General features: G+C 33.3%; 1 protein-coding gene across 1 annotated transcript in view; it reads left to right on the top strand.

The window, feature by feature from the left end:
* Nucleotides 1-7,905: 7,905 nt before the first annotated feature.
* The window catches only part of LOC139500014 (NACHT and WD repeat domain-containing protein 2-like), an 87,144-nt gene continuing 69,327 nt past the window's right edge, over nt 7,906-25,722 (top strand). Inside the window, exons 1-6 of the mRNA XM_071288709.1 lie at nt 7,906-8,157; nt 11,973-12,463; nt 14,302-14,504; nt 15,032-15,147; nt 17,189-17,403; nt 22,345-22,470. Coding sequence (XP_071144810.1) covers nt 8,093-8,157; nt 11,973-12,463; nt 14,302-14,504; nt 15,032-15,147; nt 17,189-17,403; nt 22,345-22,470 — 1,216 coding nt within the window. The 5' untranslated portion in view covers nt 7,906-8,092. The remainder of the gene's footprint in view (nt 8,158-11,972; nt 12,464-14,301; nt 14,505-15,031; nt 15,148-17,188; nt 17,404-22,344; nt 22,471-25,722) is intronic.

Genomic DNA, 25,722 nt, shown 5'->3' with positions numbered 1-25,722 from the left:
AATAATCATATGCTTTTTATTTGTGAGGCAACAAATGGAAGGGACATTAGCTACAATGGTTCACAAAACTAATGAACTAACTCATAATTAAAACTAATGAAGACCGCATAAAAAACAACCCGCAAAAATCAAGGATGACATATTGGCGAATCATAAGTTCTTCATGGATTCAATGAATATTCTATTGAACAAAAAATCTTAGGACCTACCTTGTTTGTATTGGGTAAACCATTACAAAATTCCGTACAAACATGGTCTTGAGGCATAGATTCTACTTACTGACCTTGTGTATCATTGCAATTAATTTTAACAGTGTTCTTTCTGTATCTATTTGCATGTCTATTACTTTTACTATTTGTTTTTGTTATGATGACTTTTTGACGTGGCTCGGTACTTGCTCATCCCAGTATCGTGTTATTTTGCTATGGTCATTTTGTGTATTCTTGTCTTTCATTTAAGCTTATGTACTGTGTCTATATATAAAGCTTTTAAAGCTGACTATGTGGTATAGACTTTACTCATTGTAAAAGGCCGTACGGTGACCTTTAGTTGTTAATTTATGTGTCATTTGGTCTCTTGTGGAGAGTTGTCTCATTGGCAAGCATACCACGTCTGCTATTTTTTTTATATATTTAAACGTTTCAGAGTGTATCTTAAAAAAATAACTCCCACAAAGCACAAAAAATGTAACCTGTAAAGTTTCGTACATTTCTAACGAATGAATTATTTTTTAATTGTTAAGATGAAACATATGTGATCAATTTAGAACTGGCAAATCAAACATTTCATTCCTTATGTTTATTGTTAACACATGCCACAGGTAAATAGGTATCAGGCTCATAATTTGTTACGTCAGACGCGTGTTTCATCTACATAAGATTCATCAGTGACGCTCAGATCAAAATATTTACAAGCCAAAACAAGTTCAAAGTTGAAGAGCAGTGAGAACCAAAAATTCCAAATAAGTTGTGCCAAATACGACTAAGGTAATCTATGCCTGGGATCAGACAATCCTTAATATTTCAAAAAAAATTCATACTTTTGCAAACAGTAAATTATAAAAATTACCATATAACTAATATTCTTGTCAACACCGAAGTGCTGACGAATGGGCTGGTAATACCCTTGGGTAAAATCTCTATGTTTTAACTGTGCTATACTCTGGATAATGCGCAGCTAAGGTGTGCATTAACTACCGCATATATACTACAAAGTTCAAAAGTACTCTTACCTTTTTGGGACGGATCCTGGATTTTGAAAGGGTGGTATTTCATTAAATTAAAGTTATCACCGAGTGAGATAAAAAACCCCAGTTTTGACGATTTTATTTTAAAATATGAGATAGATTTTTTTTTCATTCCTTAAACTAGGACATTGATCATTGTATGATATTTTGTGAACAATGTAAATCTTAAATCAGTGTTTCAAAGTCAAACCAAGTAAGAAAATTGAAAATGCAAACGGGGAATTTGTCAAAGGCACTGCAACCCGACCAAAGAGCAGACAACAGCCGAAGGCCACAAATGGGTCTTCAACGCAGCGAGAAAATTCCGCACCAGAAGGTGGTCATCAACTGGCGCTTAAATAAAATTGTGTACTTGTTCAAAGAAAATGGACGTCACACTCAACTCAGAAACTTATAAACGAACAAAATCATACCATATCTTCTTTTTTATAAAGTAATAATAAAAGCATTCAAGACTAACAAAGTCTAGAGGCTCCTGACTTTGGACATGCGCAAAACTTCGGTGTGGTTAAACATATTTTTTAAATCTCAACCTTCCTCGTATACCGCTAGCCAATGTAGAATAAAGAAATACATAGCAATACGAACAGTAAAACTCAGTTTAAAAGAAGCTTGAGTTCGATGTCAGAATAGGTAACAAAAGAAAATAAGCAAAATGCCAATTATACATAAATTAAAAAAAGGGCAACTGGTAGTTACTGACATGCCAGCTTCAGACCTGAATTAAACTGATTGAGAGATAATGTCATCATATGAAAATGAAGTACAATCCCTAACACTAGGGGTTAAGAATCATACCATCATAAATATATGCTATCAACAGGTTTTAGATTAAATGTGTTTATTTCAATTGCAAAAACCCTATGAAAGAATCAATATAACCAAACTATGCAATCTCTAATGACCTGACAACAGTATCATAGCTATATCCTTTCCGAATAAGTTTGTTTAAAGGTTTGGATAGCTTTTGAGGTGAATGTTGACTTGTTTGTGCTTTTCATAGAATTCTAGCATAAAATATTTGATGTTAAATACCTGAACGTACAAGATGTATGCATGTTGATTTTTATTGAAAACCCGGGTGTAATAATTTTTCAGTAATACAGAGATTTCTTTCGTTAAAATCAAATTTGTGGTAACACACAAGAGAAAATCTAATAAGTTGAGATAACTAAACATTAAAAGATGGTGACAAGGGAACATCTCCATCTAAAGTGGATAATTAATAATAGGAAATAACTTTTTTTCATAAAGTTTGGTATTAAGGGTCCCTTTAATGATTTAAATGTTATTATTAGCAGCCTTATCATCCGGGTCAAAAACAAATTCCTTAACGAGTTCTTTAAATTTGGTTTATGTTTGATACGAATAATAGGGTTATTCATTGTTATTATGGGTGTTGTTAGGAGTAAAATGTTCTTAAAAATGTTGTATACGTATATCAACTATGCTCGTTACTGAAATTAAAAAGGCCAGCCTTTTCCCGTTTTATCCATTTGAAGCAGTAAATACGGAGTGAGTCGTGGATGATGTAACAAAACTCATTCCAAAATATAATAATAGCGGAGGACGATATTAACGTCCTCTTAATAATGAGGAATGATTTCAACTGTCGGTCACGAACGATGTTAAGGTCTCCTGTTATAGCATGTGAACTGGGGCCGCCGGCTACAATGAAGTCAAGTATGAAACTTATCATAAATTTACTTTACAGGCATTTGTACACTGATGTCATGTAAACATTGTTATTTAATTTATGAGTGTGCTTATAGTCGTCTCATCGACTACAATGAGGTGAGATAAAGAGGTTGTTACATATTTTGATACTAATTGCTTTGCCTAAATTTATTTCACTGCCTAAAAACAGTCTGATTATAGACCTTTGTAAACACGTGTTAAGAGTGTGCTGTAATTTGGCCTGCACGATGACAATGAGGTTAGATATAAAACTTGTTAGAATCTTATATAGAATATCTCGACAACTGTTTCATATGCTACACCGAGGTCATCTATAGTCATAGGTAAATATTTCTACATAATTTCTATATATTTTTGTCATTCGGTACAATTACTTCCAATATATACCTGATTTGATACTTCTGTAAAGCGTGCTGGTATTTGTTTCATCGCAAAGAGTAATTATAAAAAAATATCTTATTTTGATATGTCTACACTATACATTGTTACAAACGTCTTAGAATGTGCAGACATCTGTCTCACCGACCACATTACGGTAACATATGTAATGTAATATATGCTTATATATTTTCAAGAATGTGACGTACCGAATTAGATTTATTACCGGGTTTGTACTAATATGAGCAACATAAAGGATGCCACATGTGGATCCGGATATGTTTACCCTTTCGATCATCCTTTGTTTTTGATAGGATTCGTGTCGCTTAGTCTTTATTTTTGTATGTTGTGATTAGTGTACTATTGTTTGTCTGTTTGTATTTTTTTAAGTATGGCGTTGTCAGTTTATTTTCGATTTATGAGTTTGAATGTCCCTCTTGTATCTTTTGCCCTTCTTTTCCATAGAGTGTCATGGCATTTTTCTTACCGAATATAATGGTCTAATACAGAATTTTGTTATATTTTCTATAGAGTGTTCATATTATGTCACATAAGCTACTAAACTTGCATTGTACTCCTATATAGTGACGTGACATTTATTTCACCGGCACGAATTTGGTTAGGTATACACAATGGTCTATCATTCTAGAGAGTGTTGTGACCTTTTCTGACCCTTTGCAATAAGGCTTAATAGTGAGTGTTATACAAAAAAGTAAAATCACAAAAATACTGAACTTAGAGGAAAATCTAATCGGAAAGTCCATAATCACATGGCAAAATCAAATATAAAAACACATCAAACAAGAATGTACAAGAACTGTCATATTCCTGACTTGGTACAGGCATTTTCAAATGTAGAAAATGGTGGATTAAACCTGGTTTTATAGCGCTAACCCTTTCACTTTGATGACAGTCTCATCAAATTCCGTTATATTTACAATGATGCGTGAACTAAACAGACTGAATAAAATAGTCAAAATATGGGTACAGCAGTCATCAGCGTGTAACAATTTTAAAAGGAACAATTTAACAGAACACAAAAACATCTTTCTACAAACACATTCATTGATTCGCGTGTCTGACGTCAGAAAATTTTATACGTCACATAAATTTGTCGTTCAATGTATATACACACAATTTTAAAATTTCACATAGGCAATGTTAGCATACAGGGTTAATAAATCAAAAGTATGTAAGAATCAATTGCAAAAATAGATCAAGATTTAAAATAGTCCAAAAGTTATATAGAATTTATAAGAATCCACAAATAGTGAATTCCACTAAGCGATTGAATAATTTTGACGTTTGAGGTTCAACGTATTTTGTAATTTATAAAAGAAATGTATCATAATGACATAAAATAGAACAATATCATAGACGGGATCTTTTTAAAGTACAGAATCACGTTATATAAGAACCAAATAAATACAAAAAGTCGCATATACAAAACACACCAGCAAAAAATGAAAGACAATACAAACACATCGACAGGATGTATAAGTACCGAGGGTACCGAGGGTCTTGGTACCTTCCGATGATCTTTTTTTTTAGAAAAAGGACGAGACATTCTTTGACATACCCCTGGTTCATCAACTTTCTACTCTGATACTGATGACGTTTTGCAAAATCTGAGTAGGAGCTGCAAGCTGTTGAATATCGAATAAGTTTGGAAATATATATCCCATATGCAGGTGAAGTTGGTATATTGCTACTAAGGTGGGGGAAATCGTCTCCTTAGTCAAAGATTCTGGTACTGAGATGACTGTGTAAGTCAAATTCGAGATATAAGTCTAAAAATTAGGCGGAGGAAGCCGTGTCTGTTGTTTCTTTAATTTCCAGTTCTGGGAGATATATTAATGGAACCCAGTTCAGTGTGGGTGTGTTCATTTGTTTCCTGTTATATTTGATATGTTTCCCTCGGCTTTAGATTGTTACCTGTATTTGTTTTCTTCTTATCGTATTATGTACGATCGTATTATGATCGCTGATCAGCTGTATACTACTGTTGCCTTTATTTATACTTCCAAACAGTATTCTGAAATTTATTCCATAGGCTACAATGAGTTCATATGTTATTGTATAAATTAAGTACATTTCCGTCATGATTTGAATGCCATTATTGTATGAAAAAAAATATCTTAATGTTTATCAAACATTTAATAAAGATATTAGTAAACCAAATATCTGATCTATTATTTGTAAATTGAAATTGTTGTTTAAGCTATTGAATAAATAACCTAAATAATAAAGCAAACTTGCGACGTTATTTTTTTAAAAAGTTAAAGAATAATCAATTTCAATCTTCCCTAGCCTACTGTGTAACTTAAAGATAGACAAATAGATAATTGTTTACAGTGGACATTTAACAAGTAAGAATCGAGTGTCGTGGACATTAAGAATAAATTAGGGTCATTTCAGTCAAACACGTGCTACCTGGTCTTACTTTTTTCTTATAATGACATTTTATTTATCTACTACAAAGTTGGTAGCTTAGTCGTTTTAAAGCATTACCTGTCTGATGCACAGCACCGACAATACAGCTTTTCATATACTAGTATATTAAATCTCCGTAGGTCAAACGTACGTTTGCCGAGAAAAACGTCTGTTGCAGCACATTGAGACATAAGACGATAAACTCAATGAGCAATACATGGATCTTTCGGGTGCGTGTTTCTCCCTCTTTTTTTAGTTTTCAGTGTTGTTTCTAGTGTTTATTGTTTTGTAAACGTCTTATGTTTTCTTGGGTTTGTTTGTTGTTTATTGGTTCACCCTTTTTACAAACATTTCCTTGTAATGTTATTTCTGTTTTTTAATGTACTAATTAAAGTATTGATGATACTATTTCCTCTGTACTCCGAACTATACAATCATTCGAAAATTTTCCCGTGTCAATTAATATTACGGCTACAATAAGGTTAGAAATTTATTTTGATAATTATATTATTAATTCGTATATTTTAACTTATTAGATTAGTTCAGGGATAATCACATGTAATATATTTTCGAAGGTAAATAGAAAACGTCGGATAGCAAAAAGCATATTGCACGATTATTTTTGAATATTTAAAAACCGATATACTTTGAGACGTCATGTAAAAATTTCATGATATTGTAAGAAGTTTTTAAAAAGTGTATATTTATGATCAATTATTTGAATAAAATCTTCAAATACATAAGATGTACAAATGAGAAAAATGAAAAATAAATAAATAACAACTATTATAATATTCAAACATCCAACAAAATAAAATGATCAAATATAAAACACTGACAATTTTGATACAAATATGGTCGGCAATTTATTAAATAACAATTATAGCCTTTGTGTGAGGTCAGTATATGATATATCGACCACATACAAAGGCTATAACTGTATAATACACATTTTAGAGAATGTGCTGACATTTGTCTCGCTGGCTACAACGAGTTGAGATACAGACATGTCTATAGTGCTTATATTAGACTCAACGGCTACAAAGAGGTGAGAAAAAAAACTTGTTATTTATTTTGATAACAACAGCAACGATGAGGCCGGATAACAGAATATAGAACTTGTTAAAAACTTCTACAGAGTGTGGTGACATTTATCTCTCCGGCTACAATGAGGTTAGATGTAGAACGTATTCAAGGCCGTCACTCGGCTAGCAGAGAGATTGGCTAATTGATCAACAGTATATGATGGTAATTGGGCGGTAGGTCTGTTGATGGGTCAGAAAAGTCTGTTGATCGGGTGTTATCGAGAAAAAACATTGCAAGGCCAGCAAGTTTCATGCATAGTATAACTTTTTTTTTTTTATCTTAAATAACTATTTATGGTCTGTCAAAACAATCAAGTGTATTTAATCCGGTGTAGTTATTATTTTTCTAGCTTAGATGAATGATCAATAAAATAGAAATGCGTGTTTGTCATTAATAAATTTCTATGCGTTTTACACTAACAACATGTACACAAAATTACCAATTGGTTGAATTTACTTATGTGCAATATTTTGAACATAAAAGATAATGCACATCATGTCTGAGAACCATCTTCATATACTTTTGTGAAATAGCTACGGGAAAATCAGTATTTGGCTGACATAAATTTTTGGTTTTTAATCCTTTTGTGGATAAATAGGAACTTTCAGAGTAATTGGTATAATTTGCCCATAAAGTTTTATAATACAGTTTGATCATTGACCTAATGTTAAAGAAACCAAAAGTACTTTGAATCAAAACTTTTCTAAATTTGTAAATTATGGTGTAATGATAAGTGTTTTCTCCGATCCTATTTCGGACATACTGATTTTAAGAGGGCGTATTTAAAATTAGTCCTGCCGATTAACTTTTAGTAAATTACACCTCAACTTAAAGACCTACACCGGGTAATTAAGTTCGAGATACAGTTAGAAGTAGAAATAGACATAGATTTTTATTCGAAATCTCTTGTTTTAAATTTTCATAAAAGCAATAGAAAATGTTTTTAAGTTACAAAATAAACACAAGATATCGTTTGTACTGTGTCTTTTAATAATACAAATTTTTAATAAATATTTACAATTAGTTAGCGAGAGTCGAGAGCTAGGACATTTAAATTAGATCATATGAAGCATGTATTGAAAATACCGTGACGACAGTACAAATAGTACGCGTTTTTTATTGAACTATATGTGTTTTTTGTGTGATCACAGCGAATTGATTCCTCTTACTGACTTTTGGATTATACCTAACTATGCGTTAACATGTAAAATGTTAAGTTACAATACACTGTAAAGGCGTTATCTTATTGAGATGGGTTGTGCTGCTTCCATAAACACTTCATCAAATGAAGAAACAGCTAGCAATAAAAAAGAAAGGTAAATATGTACTGCAATATTTTCTAATTTATTTTCGAATAAAATTGAGAATGGAAATGGGGAATGTGTCAAAGAGACAACAACCCGCCCAAATAAAAAACAACAGCAGAGGGTCACCAACAGGTCTTCAATGTAGCGAGAAATTCCCGCACCCGGAGGCGTCCTTCAGCTGGCCCCTAAACAAATATATACTAGTCCAGTGATAATGAACGCCAAACTAATTTCCAAATTGTACACAAGAAACTAAAATTAAAATAATACAAGACTAACAAAGGCCAGAGGCTCCTGACTTGGGACAGGCGCAAAAATGCGGCGGGGTTAAACATGTTTGTGAGATCTCAACCCTCCCCCTATACCTCTAACCAATGTAGTAAAGTAAACGCATAACAATACGCACATTAAAATTCAGTTCAAGAGAAAGCCGAGTCTGATGTCAGAAGATGTAACCAAAGAAAATAAACAAAATGACAATAATACATAAATAACAACAGACTACTAGCAGTTAACTGACATGCCAGCTCCAGACTTCAACTAAACTGACTGAAAGATTATGATTTCATCATATGAACATCAGGCACAATCCTTCCCGTTAGGGGTTTAGTATCATACCATCATAACATATATGAGAAGAACATAACCCGTGTCATGCCAACAACTGTTTTTAGAATAAATGTGTTTAGTTCCGATGCAAAGACCTTATCAATGACTCAATATTAACGCCAAAATATGCAATCTTTAATGACTTGACAACAGTATCGTAATTATATCCCTTCTTAATAAGTCTATTCAAAGGTTTTGTAAGTTTCTGAGGTGAATACTGACACCTTTGTGCTTTATAAAGAATATTACCATAAAAAATTGGATGTGAAATACCTGAACGTATTAAAAGTCTGCATGTTGAGCTATATTTACGAATAATGTCTTTATACCGATGATAAAATTTAGTAAATGTTTTGACTAGTTTGTGATATCGAAAACCCTGGTGTAATAATTTTTCAGTAATACATAAATTTCTCTCGTTAAAATCTAAAACATTGTTACATACACGAGCGAATCGTACAAGTTGAGATATATAAACACCGTAAGATGGTGACAAGGGAACGTCACCATCTAAAAACGGATAATTAACGATAGGAAATGAAAAATCATCCCTTTTATCATAAATTTTAGTATTCAGCTTTCCATTAGTGATATAGATATCAAGATCGAGAAAAGGGCAGTGGTCATTGTTAGTATTAGCTTTATTTAAAGTAAGTTCTACAGGATAAATTTCATTAATATACATACTGAAGTCGTCATTATTGAGAGCCAAAATATCATCCAAATATCTAAAAGTATTATTAAATTTGTTTATCAGATGTTGTTTCGATGGGTCTTTGCTTATTTTTGTCATAAATTGTAACTCATAACAATACAAAAACAGGTCCGCAATAAGTGGTGCACAGTTAGTCCCCATTGGAATTCCGATAATCTGACGATATACGGAATCCCCAAAGCAAACAAAAATGTTATCTAGTAAAAATTCAAGGGCATATATAGTATCAAAGCATGTCCAATTAACATAGTTTTTTTGTTTATTGCTACTAAAAAATGACCTAAAAGAGTTTGAACATATATATTCACATTCTGATTTTTTGAATGCCCATTTAATTAGGTGTGTGAATTTTTTCTTAATGAGAATGTGAGGCAATGTGGTATACAGGGTAGAAAAATCAAAACTTTGAACAGATTCAAAATCACCAATATAAGCATGCAATTTATTAAGTACTTCCAACGAGTTCTTGACACTCCAAAAGTAATTTATTCCACTATTTTCGAAGGCCTTATTTGAACAATTTATTATCAGGTTTTTAATTGTACCAAGTGTGCTGGTAAGAAGAATAGACAATTTAGTAGTTGAACAATGGCTTGAAGACGAAATAAATCTATATCTGTAAGGGGTTTTGTGTAGCTTCGGAAGCCAATACATAGTTGGGACTTTCATTGTATTTGGCTCTGCTTGTAAAGCGGTGCCTAAAAGTTTATGTTTGTTACAGATTTCGTTTTCTGAAAATGGAGTCAGTTGGAATGTTGGTGAATTGGTGATTTCCTTTTTCAGAACCTCAATGTAAAATTTACGTCAAACAATAATAATATTATTAGCAGCTTTATCTGCCGGGACAAAAACAAATTCCTTGGCTAGTTCTTTTAGTTTATGTTTGATACGAGAAATAGGTTTATTGTTGTAAGGGTTTATAGTAAAATGTTCTTTAAAATGTTGAATACGTATATCAACTATCTTCATTACTGAATTAAAAAAAGAGTCCAAAGATTTTTTGTCAGCTTTTTCCCGTTTTATCCATTTCATGCATACAATTTTTGGAGCCCTTTATAGCTTGCTGTTCGGTGTGAGCCAAGGCTCCGTGTTGAAGGCTGTACCTTGACCTATAATGGTTTACTTTTATAAATTGTTATTTGGATAGAGAGTTGTCTCATTGGCACTCATACCACCACAAATGTTCATAAAACTAATAAACAGCGTACTCGTTCTACAACTTCCTATATCTTATACTCATCATTATATTTTTCCTTCCCTAGTTGCACCTTTTTGTGGAGGGCTCTGATACAGAGAACTGGGATCTTTTCGCGAGGGGTCTTAACTTTGTTGGTTGAGATTAAACGGAAGATCGTCTAGAATCTGCAGTGAGGCGTGCATGAGTTTTGGGGTACAGATGTCCTCGATGATTTCAAATCCCCCATTTATATGTTGAGAACTTGTGAAATCACGACCAATAAAATATTTCATAAGATAAATATTTCATGGCAAAAGTAGTACTCATTCATATGGTTTTCAGTTTTTTAGGTTTCAATCTGATTTGAAACCGTAAAACAAGAGTTACACAAAAAATTGAAAGATGAAAAAAGTAAAATCACAAAAATACAGAGGAAAATTCAAAATGGAAAGTTCCTTATCAAATTGCAAAATTAATTGATAAAACATATCAAACGAATTGACAACAACTTTCATTTTTAAATGTAGAAAATGGTGGATTGAACCTGGTTTTATAGCGCTAAACCTCACACTTGTATGACAGTCGCATCAAATTCCATTATATTTACAAACCATTACTGATCCATTGACATTTTACCATTGAAATTGCAACCTGTTGATATATTTGAAATATAAAAAAGTGACCCATTCCCTACTAGCTGCACATTTGTTTGTCTTTTTATTTTTAGCCATGGATTTGTCAGTTTATTTTCAAGTTATGAGTTTGAGTGTCCCTCTGGTATATTTCGTCCCTCTTCTTCCTCTAAAGCGGTCTCTTGTTATGCAATATAAAATCCTAATACTCTTGTAAAATTCTAAAATTTAATATTGTGAATATGAATCACCCTAAAATGTTGGTACTACTCGGTTAGTTTTTCTGTGGGATTGCAATTCATACCTGTTAATATTTTTACATCTTTCAATTGTGTTGCAGTGTCAAATGGTTTATCTCAAAAGCAGAGATTTCATAATTTAATTTTATAAAGAACGGTCTCGTTGGAATGTTGAATGAACACACCAGGTTTTGTTTAGCACTATCCTACTCCATATCAATATCGACGATGAATCGGACATAGAGAAAGGTTGATCAAATTAGTATTTTGCACTTTCTGTCCTTATTTGTCCATACAAATATAAGCATTTAATGGGACCATATTTGTTCCCATTGCTGTCTCATAAACCAGGAAAGTGAGGTTATTGCATTTCAGTAATAAAGTAAAACTAAAAATGGGTGTAAGGTGTTGCAAAATATAAGGTTTACTACTTTTTACTGCTTTATTTATAGTGTACACAAAAGATCAGTCTCGAGCTCTCCTAACAATAATCCTCAGAAAAATGGAACCACTATTATGCAAACAACCCCGAAATTACCTAAATCCGCATGTGTATCTTCGAGTCAACAAGAGAAATCATCTCAAAAACTCTCAAATGATTCTGACAAGAAGATTCAGCCATCAACTAATAAGAAAGTGGACGAATCGGTCAAAAAAGGGCAAACAGAGTATTTTAAAGAGTTAAAAAAAGACTCAAATAATTCTGACGAGAAGAACCATTCATCAGCTGCTAAGAAAGTGAATAAATCGGTCAAAATAGTACAGAAAGAGGAATCCGAAGAATTAAGAAAACAGACTAGTGACTTGATGGTATCTCCTCAAGACACCAACTCAAATTTACAGAATACTGTAACGAATGATGCAGTTTACCAGGGGTATTTAGACAGAGAGTTTACTTCAACTGACAGGATTATCAGGATTTTTACCAGTAGTACATTTACAGGTAAATGATGTTATTTTTCTGCCATTCAAAATTGATTATACCCCGAAGGGTGTAATCAATTTGGAATGAATTTTCACAGTTTGCAAGCATTTAAAAAACCATGACCGTTAATCTGTCCCTGTCGTTTATGCTTGCGAACCCCGCTCGTGTTGGTGTTATTTCTTAATTGATTATATCAGTTTATCATATCGCAGGTCCGTGCTTGTTCAGGGTACTCCAGCGTCCCTCATCAATCAAAACTGTCTACCACGAAACAACCAAATTGTACATTTAAGTAAAAAAAGACAATATTAACAATTGATCAACCATTAGTTTATAAGTGAAAATTTGATATAAAAATAGAAATCGCATTTTACATAGGTGTATAACACTTTCTTAGGTATTCCTAAAAAGTTGTTGTCCTGGATGAGCTTTGTATCACGTACATGTTAACACGACGAAGCCACATGTGGAGCAGGATCTCACCCTTCCGGAGCACCTGAGATCACCCCTAGTTTTTGGTGGGGTTCGTGTTGTTTATTCTTTAGTTTTCTATGTTGTGTCGTGTGTGCTATTGTTTTTCTGTTTGTCTTTTTCATTTTTAGCCATGGCGCTGTCAGTTTGTTTTAGATTTATGAGTTTGACTGTCCCTTTGGTATCTTTCGTCCCTCTTTTTTTAACAGTGGAGACAATCTATCACAGGTAGGCATTTATCCCTTTGTGAGTTTTGTTTGGCTTGCTTGCTTTGTTTTTATAAATGTTTGCTCAAACATTGTAATTAAAGTTGACATCTTAACACAATCCTTTGTCTTGCTAGCATTATGAAAAGAGCTTTAAAGCTTAGTTTGATCTTACGACTATAAATGTAATGATGAGGTCATAAGAGTTAACTTTTGAAGATCATAGCGTAAATGGCAATCATGCATTTTAAACACAAGGCCATAAAGGATGGACTTTTTCAAGGGGACGATCAATATATATTCAGAAGCATGCTGAAATAGAATAATGAAAAAATAACCTATGGGTATGTCTGTCAATAACTGTAAAATAACCCGTCTCAGCAACAAATGAAAATAAATCATCCATTCGATAACATTCATAAGAGATAAAAAAAAAAAAGTATTCGCATCTTTTACAAGTTACATTACAGCTAAGAAAATTGCAGTATACTGTTTTACATTTGTTTGTCCTTCTACCCTTCTGTCCATAGAACCTTTGTTGCATTCTTCTTAAGGAACTACATATCAGAACAACCAGAAATTTGGAAATAAGGTTAACATTAGCAAGTTGTGCAATTCAATACGTTACTCGACGCTTTAAAAATTACCGTTTATATTCATCGGTATATATTTAATTACTTACCCATAATAGCCATGTAATAAATAAAAATTTCATATTTTTCATAGGATTTGTTTTGAAATTTGAAAAAAAATGATCATACGAGCTAGCTTTAATGTATGATTGTTTTATTTATACTCATTGCTCAACGACAGCCTGTTTACTTTATGCATGTACTTAAAGCTATGCCTTTAGAAATGATATCATTAGTCAGCAGTAGCTAATGTTTTTACTTGTTAGTCACAACAGCATATTAGAAAGGTATACAGTCATCAGAAATAAACCCTTTAAATTAAATAAACAGTTCATTTAGAAAAAATTAACCTTAATTGAAATTAATCTCGTGTAAAGATAAGCATTTAGATAATTTATTTTTATCTATAGAAATAAGGTTTGAAATAATTTACAATGCTTAATGAGTTAATAATATTGAATACCAATGAGGAAATAATCCTCAAAATATTTCGTCAAGGATCAGCATGGGACACAATAGTACTCACAATTTATAATTATAATTTCAGACACTAAGCATGAGAGAAATAGACTGATGGAAACAACATTTCCTCGGCTTAGAGAATACTGTCAGCAGAGAGGTTTTGAATTCCAAATTGTGGACATGAGATGGGGAATAAGAGATGAAGCAACCAATGATCACATGACTACGGAAATCTGTCTACACGAACTCGCTAACTGTCAGAAATACTCTGCTGGACCTAATTTCATGGTATGATCATTGATTGAATCTAGTATTTTCAAGGTTCCTGGTTCGATTCCCGTTTGGGATGAAAATTTAAGGAATCAATTTTCGGCTCTCCCTTTACACCATCTGCGAGTATGGTCTTGAGGAAACGATGATAGTCCGTCGGAAGGGGACGATAAATGACTGACCCGTGTTAAGAGAGAGCCATATCTTTTGCACGTTAAAGACAACCTTGTAGATTTCGAAAAAGAGTAGGCTAATGCCACTACAAGGCAGCACTCGCACCCGCAAAGTATAAAGGGATTAATATAAGTTGCAAAACTTGTTTCCCAATCCACTATAAATAAATATGTTTAAACTAAGGTCTTTTTCTGTTCCCTAAGGGGATGACGCTTTTGTGTCATCCCACGATTTGTCAGTTATCTTGCTTTTGAATCAAAAACTAAAACTATTTTTTCAGTTTAGTTTTTTTCTTATACTAAATGTGAAGCTATCTTAATTAACAATAATAAGATACAGTAGAGTTTATTACATATCAATCTTGTTTGCAGTCACTGTTGTCTCATAAATATGGAAAGCGTTCACTTCCAAGACAGATCCCTGCAGAAAAGTATGAGAAAATTATCAAATGCATAGACTTGAGCGATCAAAGACAGCTTTTGTCAAAGTAAGTAAGATTAATACAGTTTCAAACTGATGAGTTGAGCTTGGTTTAACTGATACTTTTCATTTGTTCTTATGTCGTGCTGTTATACTGACATCCAAGGTCTTTTCTTATATAAAATCAATTAGAACTGACAATTGTGGAGTTGCTCCCCCTAAAAAGAGGGCCAGTTAATAACTGATACAAAACAAAAAGCCACAACATACTAAATGAACAATTCCAATCAGTCTTCATCAACGAAACAAAAAGGTAATAATAAAGGGACATATCCAGATCCAGTCATACAGTCACTCACAATAATACACCTGGCAGGCAGAAACTTTTACACAACATCAATCCACACAAAGCCAGTGGCCCAGACAACATTAGCGGCAGAATACTAAACCAAATTCAAAACATAACGGCACCAATCATCACCATCATTTTCCAGAAATCACCTACAACAGCCTGTATTAACCATCTGACTGGAAACATGCAAAAAGGAAAAAATACAACGCAGTTAATTACAGACCAATCTATCTTACTTGTATCAGTTGCAAACTAATGGAACATGTCATAACGAATCACCTAACTAATCATCTCGAAAATAACAACCTATTAGATGACATCAGGCACGGCTTCAGACACTCTAGATCGTGTCAACTATATATATATTTTCAAATTCAGACAATAACACTCAAACAGACTCTATAACTATGGACTTTGACAAAGCCTTTGAAAAAGTCCCACACCAACGACTCTTATACAAACTTAATTTTTGTGGTATATAAAAAAATGAAACTCTAAACTGATCTCTGCCTTTTTATCAAACCGCACACAAACAGTATTCCTTGATAGAGAGTCATCAGATGTTGCTTCAGTTACTTCTGGTGTCCCAAAGGGAGAAGTCCTGTTCTAATTTTAGTATATAAATAACCTACCAGAATATTCGAAATCTAAAACCTCAGACTGTTTGTAGACAACAGAATCATATGCAAAAGTATCTATTCTCCAAAAAGATTGTGATAGCCTTCAAAAAGATCTTGATGCTGCTGCAAAGTGGGAAGAAGACTGGCTGATGGCTTTCCATCTTGACAAATGTACAGTTCTAACTGCCTGAAACACGAAAACTACAATCAAAAATGATTACATTCTCCACATGCAGCCATACCCTAGAATCCGTCTCTTCAGCAAAATATCTTGACATAACTCTTCAATCTGGTCTAAAATGGACTCAACACACAAAAAATATTATTGCAAATGCAAATATAAGCCTAGGCTTTCTTAAGAGATTTTAAAAAAATTGAAGCAATTTCTGTCTTTTTAAGACATAACTTACAATTGTCAGACCAAAACTAGAGTATGTTTGGTCGGATTGGAACTCTCATACTGCTGAACAATGCAGATGAGATGGTTCAACGTCGGGCTGCTAGGTATGCCTGTAATCGTTACCACAACACAGGTAGCATTACAGACATGCTCAATACTTTACACTGGCCTAGCTTACAACAACGCATACTTAAAACTAGACTCATAATGTTTTATAAAATTGTTCAACATATTGTCGCAGTTCCATCAGACTTACTTATACATGTACCAACAGATAATAGAGCCCGACAAATTCATCCACAAACTTACAGACACTTACTTACATTAAAAGATTGTTACAAATGTTATTTTTTTCTCTTTTACATGTTTGATTGTACCTTAAATTTGTTTGTGAAACTCAGATAACAAGGGCCGGAAGAATCCACAAGTTTAAGAAACACTACACTAAAGGGGTTCAAGTCACAAGATCGCGTTTAAAAATTGCCTCTCAATACCAGGTAAAATTTAAGCGAATTCGTCAGGTAACATTCTTTCGAATGACACTTCTGAACCGGCTCATCCCCGGAAAGTTTAAAGTTGAAATGATTTTGAGGTAATCAAAAATATTGGTGAAATTTCATTGATAATTTAATTGAATTGCTGAAGGCAAAGGTATCTTTCATAACAAAAATCGTATGATAGCTATGGGTGTTATCTATTTGCTTTTCCTGAAAACGGTCAAATTTTGTTTTGCCAGGTGGTATGTAAAAGATGACAACTGTGTTCCACCACTATATATCCTTCAGCCAATCAGCAGTCATCTGCCAGAATTTATTGTAAAACAAAACAAAGAGAAACAGAATGCAGCCAAAGATCAATGGTGGAAAGAGAGTGACATGATGTTTGATAGCTTAGTAACAGGTGCAGAGAAGGCTTTAACAAAAGAGGAGGCATACACTTTCAAAATTTCAGGTATTTTCTTCTTTAATTATTTGACTAACATATCAACAAATGTAATATTAGAATTACAACGGGTGTCAGATGTGGAACAAGACCTGATAACCCTTACGGAATACATGAGATGGCCAGTATTTATGCGATTCGAGTTGCTCAGTTTCTTAGTTTTCTTGGTTTTGATATGAAAATTGGTGTTTTGTCTTTTCGTCGATTTTAAGTAAATTTTTCCCAAGGCTTTGTCAGTTTGCCTTCCACTTTTGAGTTTGATTGTCCTTATAATATCTTTCGTCTCTGCCTATTTTCTCCATCTCAGAAAATAATTATATTTTTCTGAATCTCGCAAGTAATATAGAAACGCACAAAACGCTCATACTTATGTTGCGGATAATTTTTTTAATAAAGCAAGGTCAAAGTCCATTTGTTTATTAGTACTATTGTATTTGTTGCTAGATTTATATAATAAATAAGGTTACCTTGAGTTATCGAGGTAAAGGTTCTCCATCTCAGAATTTTTTTTTCTGAATCTCGCAAGTAATATAGAAACGCACAAAACGCTCATACTTATGTTGCGGATATTTTTTTTCTATCTCAAATAAAGCAAGGTCAAAGTCCATTTGTTTATTAGTACTATTGTATTTGCTGCTAGAACTTATATAATAAATAAGGTTACCTTGAGTTATCCAGGTAAAGGTATATGGCTGATATCTGGCAGATACAACTTGGAGTTCCGGGTTGTGGTAAGACGTTTGTCTTCATCAAGTACTGGAGATATTCTGCAAAGTCAAAGAGTACTCACCGAGAGTTGACATGAACAGAATAGAGAATCGTTCAGGTTCCGTGATAATGAGTTCCGGACGATTACAACAGTACTATGGCGACATCGATAAGAAGTGGGTACTGCGCATGACCAGAATTATCAAAACATGAAGTGTTTACTGTGCACGCGGGACCGGATGTCGCAGGCCTCTATGTGCACATGCGTGACAAAATTTACGTGATTTATGGGACCACCATCTTTGATTGCGACATTGTGCATCTTGACAGGAAGTCACGTTTTGTTTCTCGCCCTTTTCCATGTTTCTCGTACTTTTAAAGGTAGAAACTCCCAGATTGGTCTACTGGTTCTCGGGTTTTTAACTTAGGTAGTAATAAACAGTTAGATCACCCCCATTTTTTGTGAGGTTCGTGTTTCTCGGTCTTTAGTTTTCTATGTTGTGTTATTTTTTTGTACTATTATTTGTCTGAATCTTTTTAAACCATGGAGTTGTCAGTTTATTTTTGACTTATGAGTTTGAATGACTCTCTGGTATCTTTCGCCTTTCTTTTAGGAGTTTAGTTTCGCATTATAGACATGGTGGATTTTTCACATATGTTAGGTTTTGCATATTGAAATTCATTTTTAAATAGCTGCAGTAAAAAAATAATAGTCTAGACAGTGTCTTTGTGTAATCATAAAGATATCTAAAGTATGTTTTATTGGCCATTTCATGTTCTGCAGTCCGCATCTTGGTATTCATGATATAAAAAAGAAGATGTGGTATGATTGCCAATGAGACAACAATCCACAAAAAACCAAAATGACACAGACATTAACAACTATAGGTCACCGTATGGCCTTCATCAATGAGCAAAGCCCATACCGCATAGTCAGCTATAAAAGGCGCCGATAAGACAATGTAAATCAATTCAAACGAGAAAATTCTGACTTGGGACAGGCACGTACATAAATAATGAGGCGGGGTTAAACATGTTAGCGGGATCCCAACCCTCCCCCTAACCTGGGACAGTGGTATAACAGTATAACATAAGAACGAACTATAAAAATCAGTTGAAAAAGACTTAACTCATCAGATGGACAAAAATACAAGTGGACGTGGCCCGGTACGCATACATCCCGACATCAAAAGACACAATGAACAGATCTGAGAGTAATGATGGTCATTGGTAAAGAAATTATAGTGATGATTTCAAACAGTTTTTTAGAACGAACTTTCCAACGCAATTTACGAAAAAACAGAGCGATTGACATATGATTTCTCCTTCTCTTTTTGTAGCAAATTTTTAAAGTAAAACAAAACTAAAAAAATACAGACGGCTGCCATGAATACACAATAGATACATTTTGTTTCACCATTTTAAGTATTGGCAATACAATCTTTGGAAGATTCTGATTATAGACATATGTACATGTATGACACAATCATTAAGCTTATACAATTAAAGAGCAAGGAATAGAGGACGGTTTTAAATTGTGAGGCTATATCTAAACATTGTAAGCTTACTGTTTATTGCTACCTTAAGGTTACAATACATGATTAGAATGAATGGGCGCAGCCATTTTATGAGCATAACAAGGTATTCAGAATTAAGAGTATGGCTAATTCTGATTCGTTAATACGTGCACCCGTAATTTTTTATTATTAGAGACTTCGTGCATTCTGCATTATATCATTGGCCAAAAAAAATATTTTCCTTAGCCCTAACGGAAATGAGATGTCTTTTCAACGCTAGGACATGACACGTTTTTTTTAAATGCAAAATTGATAGGCATGGGAGATAAGTACAACATACGTTAAGAAAAGCAACGCGAACCTATATTTTTGGGACCAAAAAATACTGTCCGAATAACTTTTCTGTAATTCTAGCAAGGTTTCGTTAAAAAATCAACTTTCTAAAGTCTGTATCTCAAAAAAGGCTAGCATTGTCGCCTATGGGGAAATTAATTGTTTATTTCAATCTATACAGCGTCGACATTGCTTTTTCAGAGTGCTCAAAAAGTGTCAAAAACAGTAGTTTCACTTGAAAATGATGTGAAACCGTATTTTTTGGTGATAAATGAATAATTGATTAACTTGTTTTTAAGCTATAGTCTGTTTCATATTTGTATTGCGTTTTACCTTGGAAACAAGGGTGGGCTCGACTTTTGACTTTCTGTGCAGTGAATATGTCATTTTCTGAACTTCTGCTGATTTGTTTGAAGAAAACACGTATAGATCTAGAGTTTGAACACAAAAATCGATTTTTAAACATGACAATCTCGACACAAGTGCTGTTATTGAAACTACAAAATTTATTGAAAATGTACAGAAATGGTCCACTCCGAACATTTAAATGTTCACTCGAATGGCAAACTATGAAAATAAAAATATACATGACATTCTGTAGCTAATGAATAGTTTACGATGATTAAACACCAATATTTACACATTTTTTTATATTTTGAATGGCTATAGTCTGTTTCAAAAATGTACTTTTATACGAAAATGGTTTCATTTAAAACTGTTGTTCAAAATTCACCATAGTAGTTACATGTTGGATCGGTTTTGGTATCAATAATCAGTACTTGATGACATATAAAGAATCATTGGAGAAAGTGGACTTTATCTTCATGTCCTTTTTAGAAGTACCGCATTTACTACAAAAATCAGATTTTTTTTTTACAATTTTCGACTGGGGTCACCTCTGAAAAAAAAGTTGTGAAAATTCAGAGAGTAATGCCAGGACGGTTTGAAGCTGATTTATTTGTGGCATATATATTTGTGCATCTAACGCACTATGAATTGCATGATTCTAAAAATTATTGAGTACCGTATAGGTGACAATACACCATTAGATTGTATGGGCGCAGCCATTTAATGAGCATAACATGGTATTCAGGATTTAGAGTATGGCTAAATAAAGGCAACAGCAGTATACCGCTGTTCAAAACTCATAGATCTATGGACAAAAAACAAAATCGGGGTAACAAACTAAAATGAGGGAAACGCATTAAATATTAGAGGAGGACAACGACACAACATTAAAATGTAACACACACAGCAACGCTAAGACTGATTGGTTGATATGTGCACCCGTAATTTTTTATCATTAGAGACTTCTTGCATTCTGCATTATATCATAGGCCAAAAAAAAAAAAAAAATTCCTTAGCCCTAACGGAAATGAGATGTCTTTTTAACGCTAGGACAGGACTCGTTTTTTTAAATGCAAAATTGATAGACATGAGAGATAAGCCTGTATCTCACAAAAGGCTATCATTGTCGCCTCTGGGGAAATTAATTGTTTATTTCAATCTATAGTTACAATCATTAAAGTAAAATTTCGGGTTGTTGTTCGAAACTGATTAGTAAAAATTCCGGATTGTGTGGGCTTGTTTGGGTTTCGGAATGGACAAGTTAAAATTCCGGATAGGGAATGGTTATCAAAGGTACCAGGACTATAATTCAGTACGCCAGACGCACGTTTCGTCTACATAAGACTCATCAATGACGCTTATATCAAAATATTTATAAAGCCAAATAAGTACAAAGTTGAAGAGCATTGAGGACCCAAAATTCCAAAAAGGTGTGCCAAATACGGCTAAGGTAATCTATGCCTGGGGTAAGAAAATTCTTAGTTTTCGAAAAATTCAAACTTTTGTAAACAGGAAATTTATAAAAATGACCACATTATTGATATTCATGTCAACACCGAAGTGTTGACTACTGGGCTGGTGATACCCTCAGGGACGAAACGTCCACCAGCAGTGGCATCGACCCAGTAGTGTAAATAGTTATCAAAGGTACCAGTATTATAATTTAGTACGCCAGACGCGCGTTTCGTCTACATAAGACTCATCAGTGACGCTCATATCAAAATATTTATAAAGCCAAACAAGTACAAAGTTGGATAGCATTGAGGACCCAAAATTACAAAAATTTGTGCCAAATACGGCTAAGGTAATCTATGCCTGAGGTAAGAAAATCCTTAGTTTTCGAAAAATTCAAACTTTTGTAAACAGGAAATTTATAAAAATGACCACATTATTGATATTCATGTCAACACCGAAGTGTTGACTACTGGGCAACTTCTCGAAGTCAGGTTCAGAATGGGTCCGTAAAATTCCATATTCATACATCGCGTTTCGTTAATTCTATACTACTGATGCATTTTTAAATTACTTAACATTTCTTTTGAAGTTACTCATACCGAGGTCATGAGAGGATTAGCAGATCAAGAACTTGGTAAGAAATGTTTCTGGCTGAAACGTAATATCACAGATATTCAAAAGCAGGAACCTTCCAAAGAACTGTCAAAATTTACAGGTATATATATAATTGAAGAATATATAGATATATAAATATTTATCTTTTGAGAAAAAAAATCAGTGCACCCTCGATTTTCGTTTTTTAAAGAGAAAAAGATAGGTCCATTAAAAATTTAATAGTAATCTTAGGTAATAAGAAAAGTATGTGTTTCTTTTCAAATCCTTAAATTTGTTCTAAGAATTTATACCCCAAAATATCTTATTAGTTATGTATCGTAACAGACTTCTTCCTCGGAATTATGCCCCTATTGAATTAAAAAGTATTAACATGTAATAGTAGTCTTCAGGCATCCAGTTAAAATACCAAGTCATCTGAAAGTGGTGAATAAAATATATGTACTTATTTTGTAGATTATATGACAATTAAAAGCAAAGTTTATAAAACATGTTTTAACCAGTTCATTTTAAAGGTTTTAAGTTCACATATTTAGGCATCAGTAATTTACAGAGGCCAAATAGTCATATATTGATCAATAAATAACAATCTTTTACAAACGGAAGATAACCAAACTGAAAAACGAAAACAAAAACTAAAACACTGATAAACTCGACCAAAAGCGAACGCTAAAATATTTTATCTAGAAACGGACTGTCTGATAAACAATGGCCATACTCCCAACTTGGCACAGGGAATTACGGAAAAAGGGTTGGTTGCACCTGATTGATTGACTAAGTCAAACGTCCTGTCTGTATGGGAAATCCTTAAACACCATTAGTATAATACACTGTGTGACAAAAAAACACACAAAAAAAAAAAAACAAAAACAAACAAAAAAAAAAAAAACCAAAAAAAAAAAAAAAAACAAAACGAAAAACAATAATTTTTTTGTAGCACGTACAAGGATGAAAACTTAATGTGACGAAAATATATATAAAAAAAACGATCATTGTAAGGGAAGATTTTTAATAGCAAAGCTTTTCACACGAAGCACCTTTTAAATTAAAATGATTTTGAATAAAACATTTTAGGAAGCATACATTTAGCTATAAACATACAGTTCTTATTATATAAGAGATATGTTTACTTTAATACTTTAGACGTACACCCTAATTAACGGACGGAGGCACATAAGTAGTATAGATTGAACTTTTTGTCATGTTTTATGAGGGGTTTATCGGGAAAGTTTGTGACGTCATGGTTCTTTGACGTCATAAACCAAAAGTAACGCCAAAGACCGGAAGTGGATACCAACCATGACCGGAATTCATGAGACCAAAAATGGTCAACACACATGCGATTTCGGAAGTCACGTTTAGTTTCTGACGTTCCCAGTAAGTGTTTCAAAATTTTCTCGCCCTTTTTTCGTTCAATACTTTGGGGTAATGGTTTTCGGATTTTTACCAAGGGTTACAAGGGTATGATTTTAAAATTAGGTTTGAAACGAAATATTCGAATTACGGATTGTAAGGCTTTATCAGAGGTCGGCGTTCTGAAGTCCGATTACGGAAATAATATTTTCACATTGCGGTTTGAGTGTTTTCTATGAGGTCCGCGTTGAAAAGTAACGAATAGACTCGAATTCCGGATTGAGATGTTTTATGTGAGGTCCGCTTTTTCCGTTCGGTTACAGATTGGCTAAGTATAGCTGAGTATGTCACTCTTTTTTGGTTTTTGCTGCTATTGATGGCCAGGGTTTTTCTTCATCTGCTGACTTAGTGTGATTTAAAGGTGTTTAATTTTCACGAAGAGTTTTTGCTGCTCCTGTAGCTCTTGTCGTGCTCATTTAATAGGCTATTAATCGTCTTCGTCCCTGCGGTGTTTTGTAGTAGCTTTGATTTTTCTGTGAACCGAATCTTTCTTTCCTCAGAAATCATATTTAATGACCTGTTTTGAAGCTATTCTCTGTAATTCGTTTTCATTTTATAATAGCAAAGATACCGTGTCTCGTATCCTTTGCAGCCGTTTTCGAATTGTTCTTGAAGAAGATAGAATGATTTCTGTACAAAACGTTTCCACGGGTCAGTGGTTTCGGATCTATTGTCAGTTTTTCCTTCATCTGACTTCGAGCCTAATCCATAATGGACGCGTCTAAGCTTAATTCATTATTTCAGTTTCCGCCTCCCTTTCTCTCATGTCATGTATTTTCTCCTTTTATCAATCAAATCTTTTTTCGTTGAGTTTCATATCCTCATATATCGCACCACAAATTGTACATTTTTGTGTCCTTTTCCTTTAACATCCGAAGATTGAATTAACTAATCCTTCAATAAATGTTCAATGCATATACAAATATTTCGTAGTTTGACTCGTTCTCCATCTTACGAATCAATGCAACCTTTTGCGAAAAACTCATTCCTGATATTATTGTAGATCCACGAATAATAGTACTTGTTCGTACAAGATTTAAACTATTTAAAAAATTGATAGAATTGCTCTGATGGTTTTATTTACTTTGAATCTGGAGCAGGTTTTCGGATTGTAGAAGATTCTCTTGTCGAGATCATGATATGCGGAGTTTATCCATGTTATTCATCACCATGTTTGTATTTTCTTTAGAATTTCGTAGTAGTTTTTTTCTTTTTTCTTTCTTCAGCGTAATAGTTGACTCGTTATTAGACATATTTTATGAGACATGCGTATTGTACTACATTGTAGTTTTATTTAACAACTGAAAATAAAACGGTTTGTGTCGTCTTATATAAGTTATCGTGTCGATTTATACATTCCCTTTTCTTACTTGTTACTAACAATTGTTCCCGTTTAGAATGAAATTCAAAACAGTGTGGCTGTGGCCATTGATTGACACATTAAATTCATCCATTGACTGGGACAATTTAGGTGAACGTTTGTATGTAACGACCATTGCTCACTGTGTACTTTTTAAAGACACTTAAACTATGGGGTCACCAAGGTTCTCAACACCTTAATAAAGTAATTCGAAAAAATTAATCAGAAATAACACGATGTTTTGATTTATATCAATTATATAAATCAAAACATAAAGGTTATTTCTGATTAATTTTTCGAATTATTTTATAATAAAAGGCGTTAAGAAACCTTGGTGACCCCACAGTTTAAATGTCTATCGTAGGTACGTCGTGAACAGTGGTCGTTACAGACAAACGTTCACGTAAATTGTCCCAGTCAATGGATGAATTTAATGTGTCAATCAATGGCCACAGCCACACTGTTTTGAATTTCATTCTATTTTCAAGCTACTTACATCTGCTCTCTCTATTTATAAAGATGATCCCGGCTGTTCTCGATATTTTTTCAAGATACTGAGAGCTGCTCTTGATTTTTTTTAGA

The sequence above is a fragment of the Mytilus edulis genome, chromosome 13, assembly GCF_963676685.1.
Source record: "Mytilus edulis chromosome 13, xbMytEdul2.2, whole genome shotgun sequence".
Taxonomy (NCBI): Eukaryota; Metazoa; Mollusca; class Bivalvia; order Mytilida; family Mytilidae; genus Mytilus; species Mytilus edulis.
The sequence above is the reverse complement of the archived record's forward strand: the minus strand, read 5'-3'. Positions and strand labels throughout refer to the sequence as shown.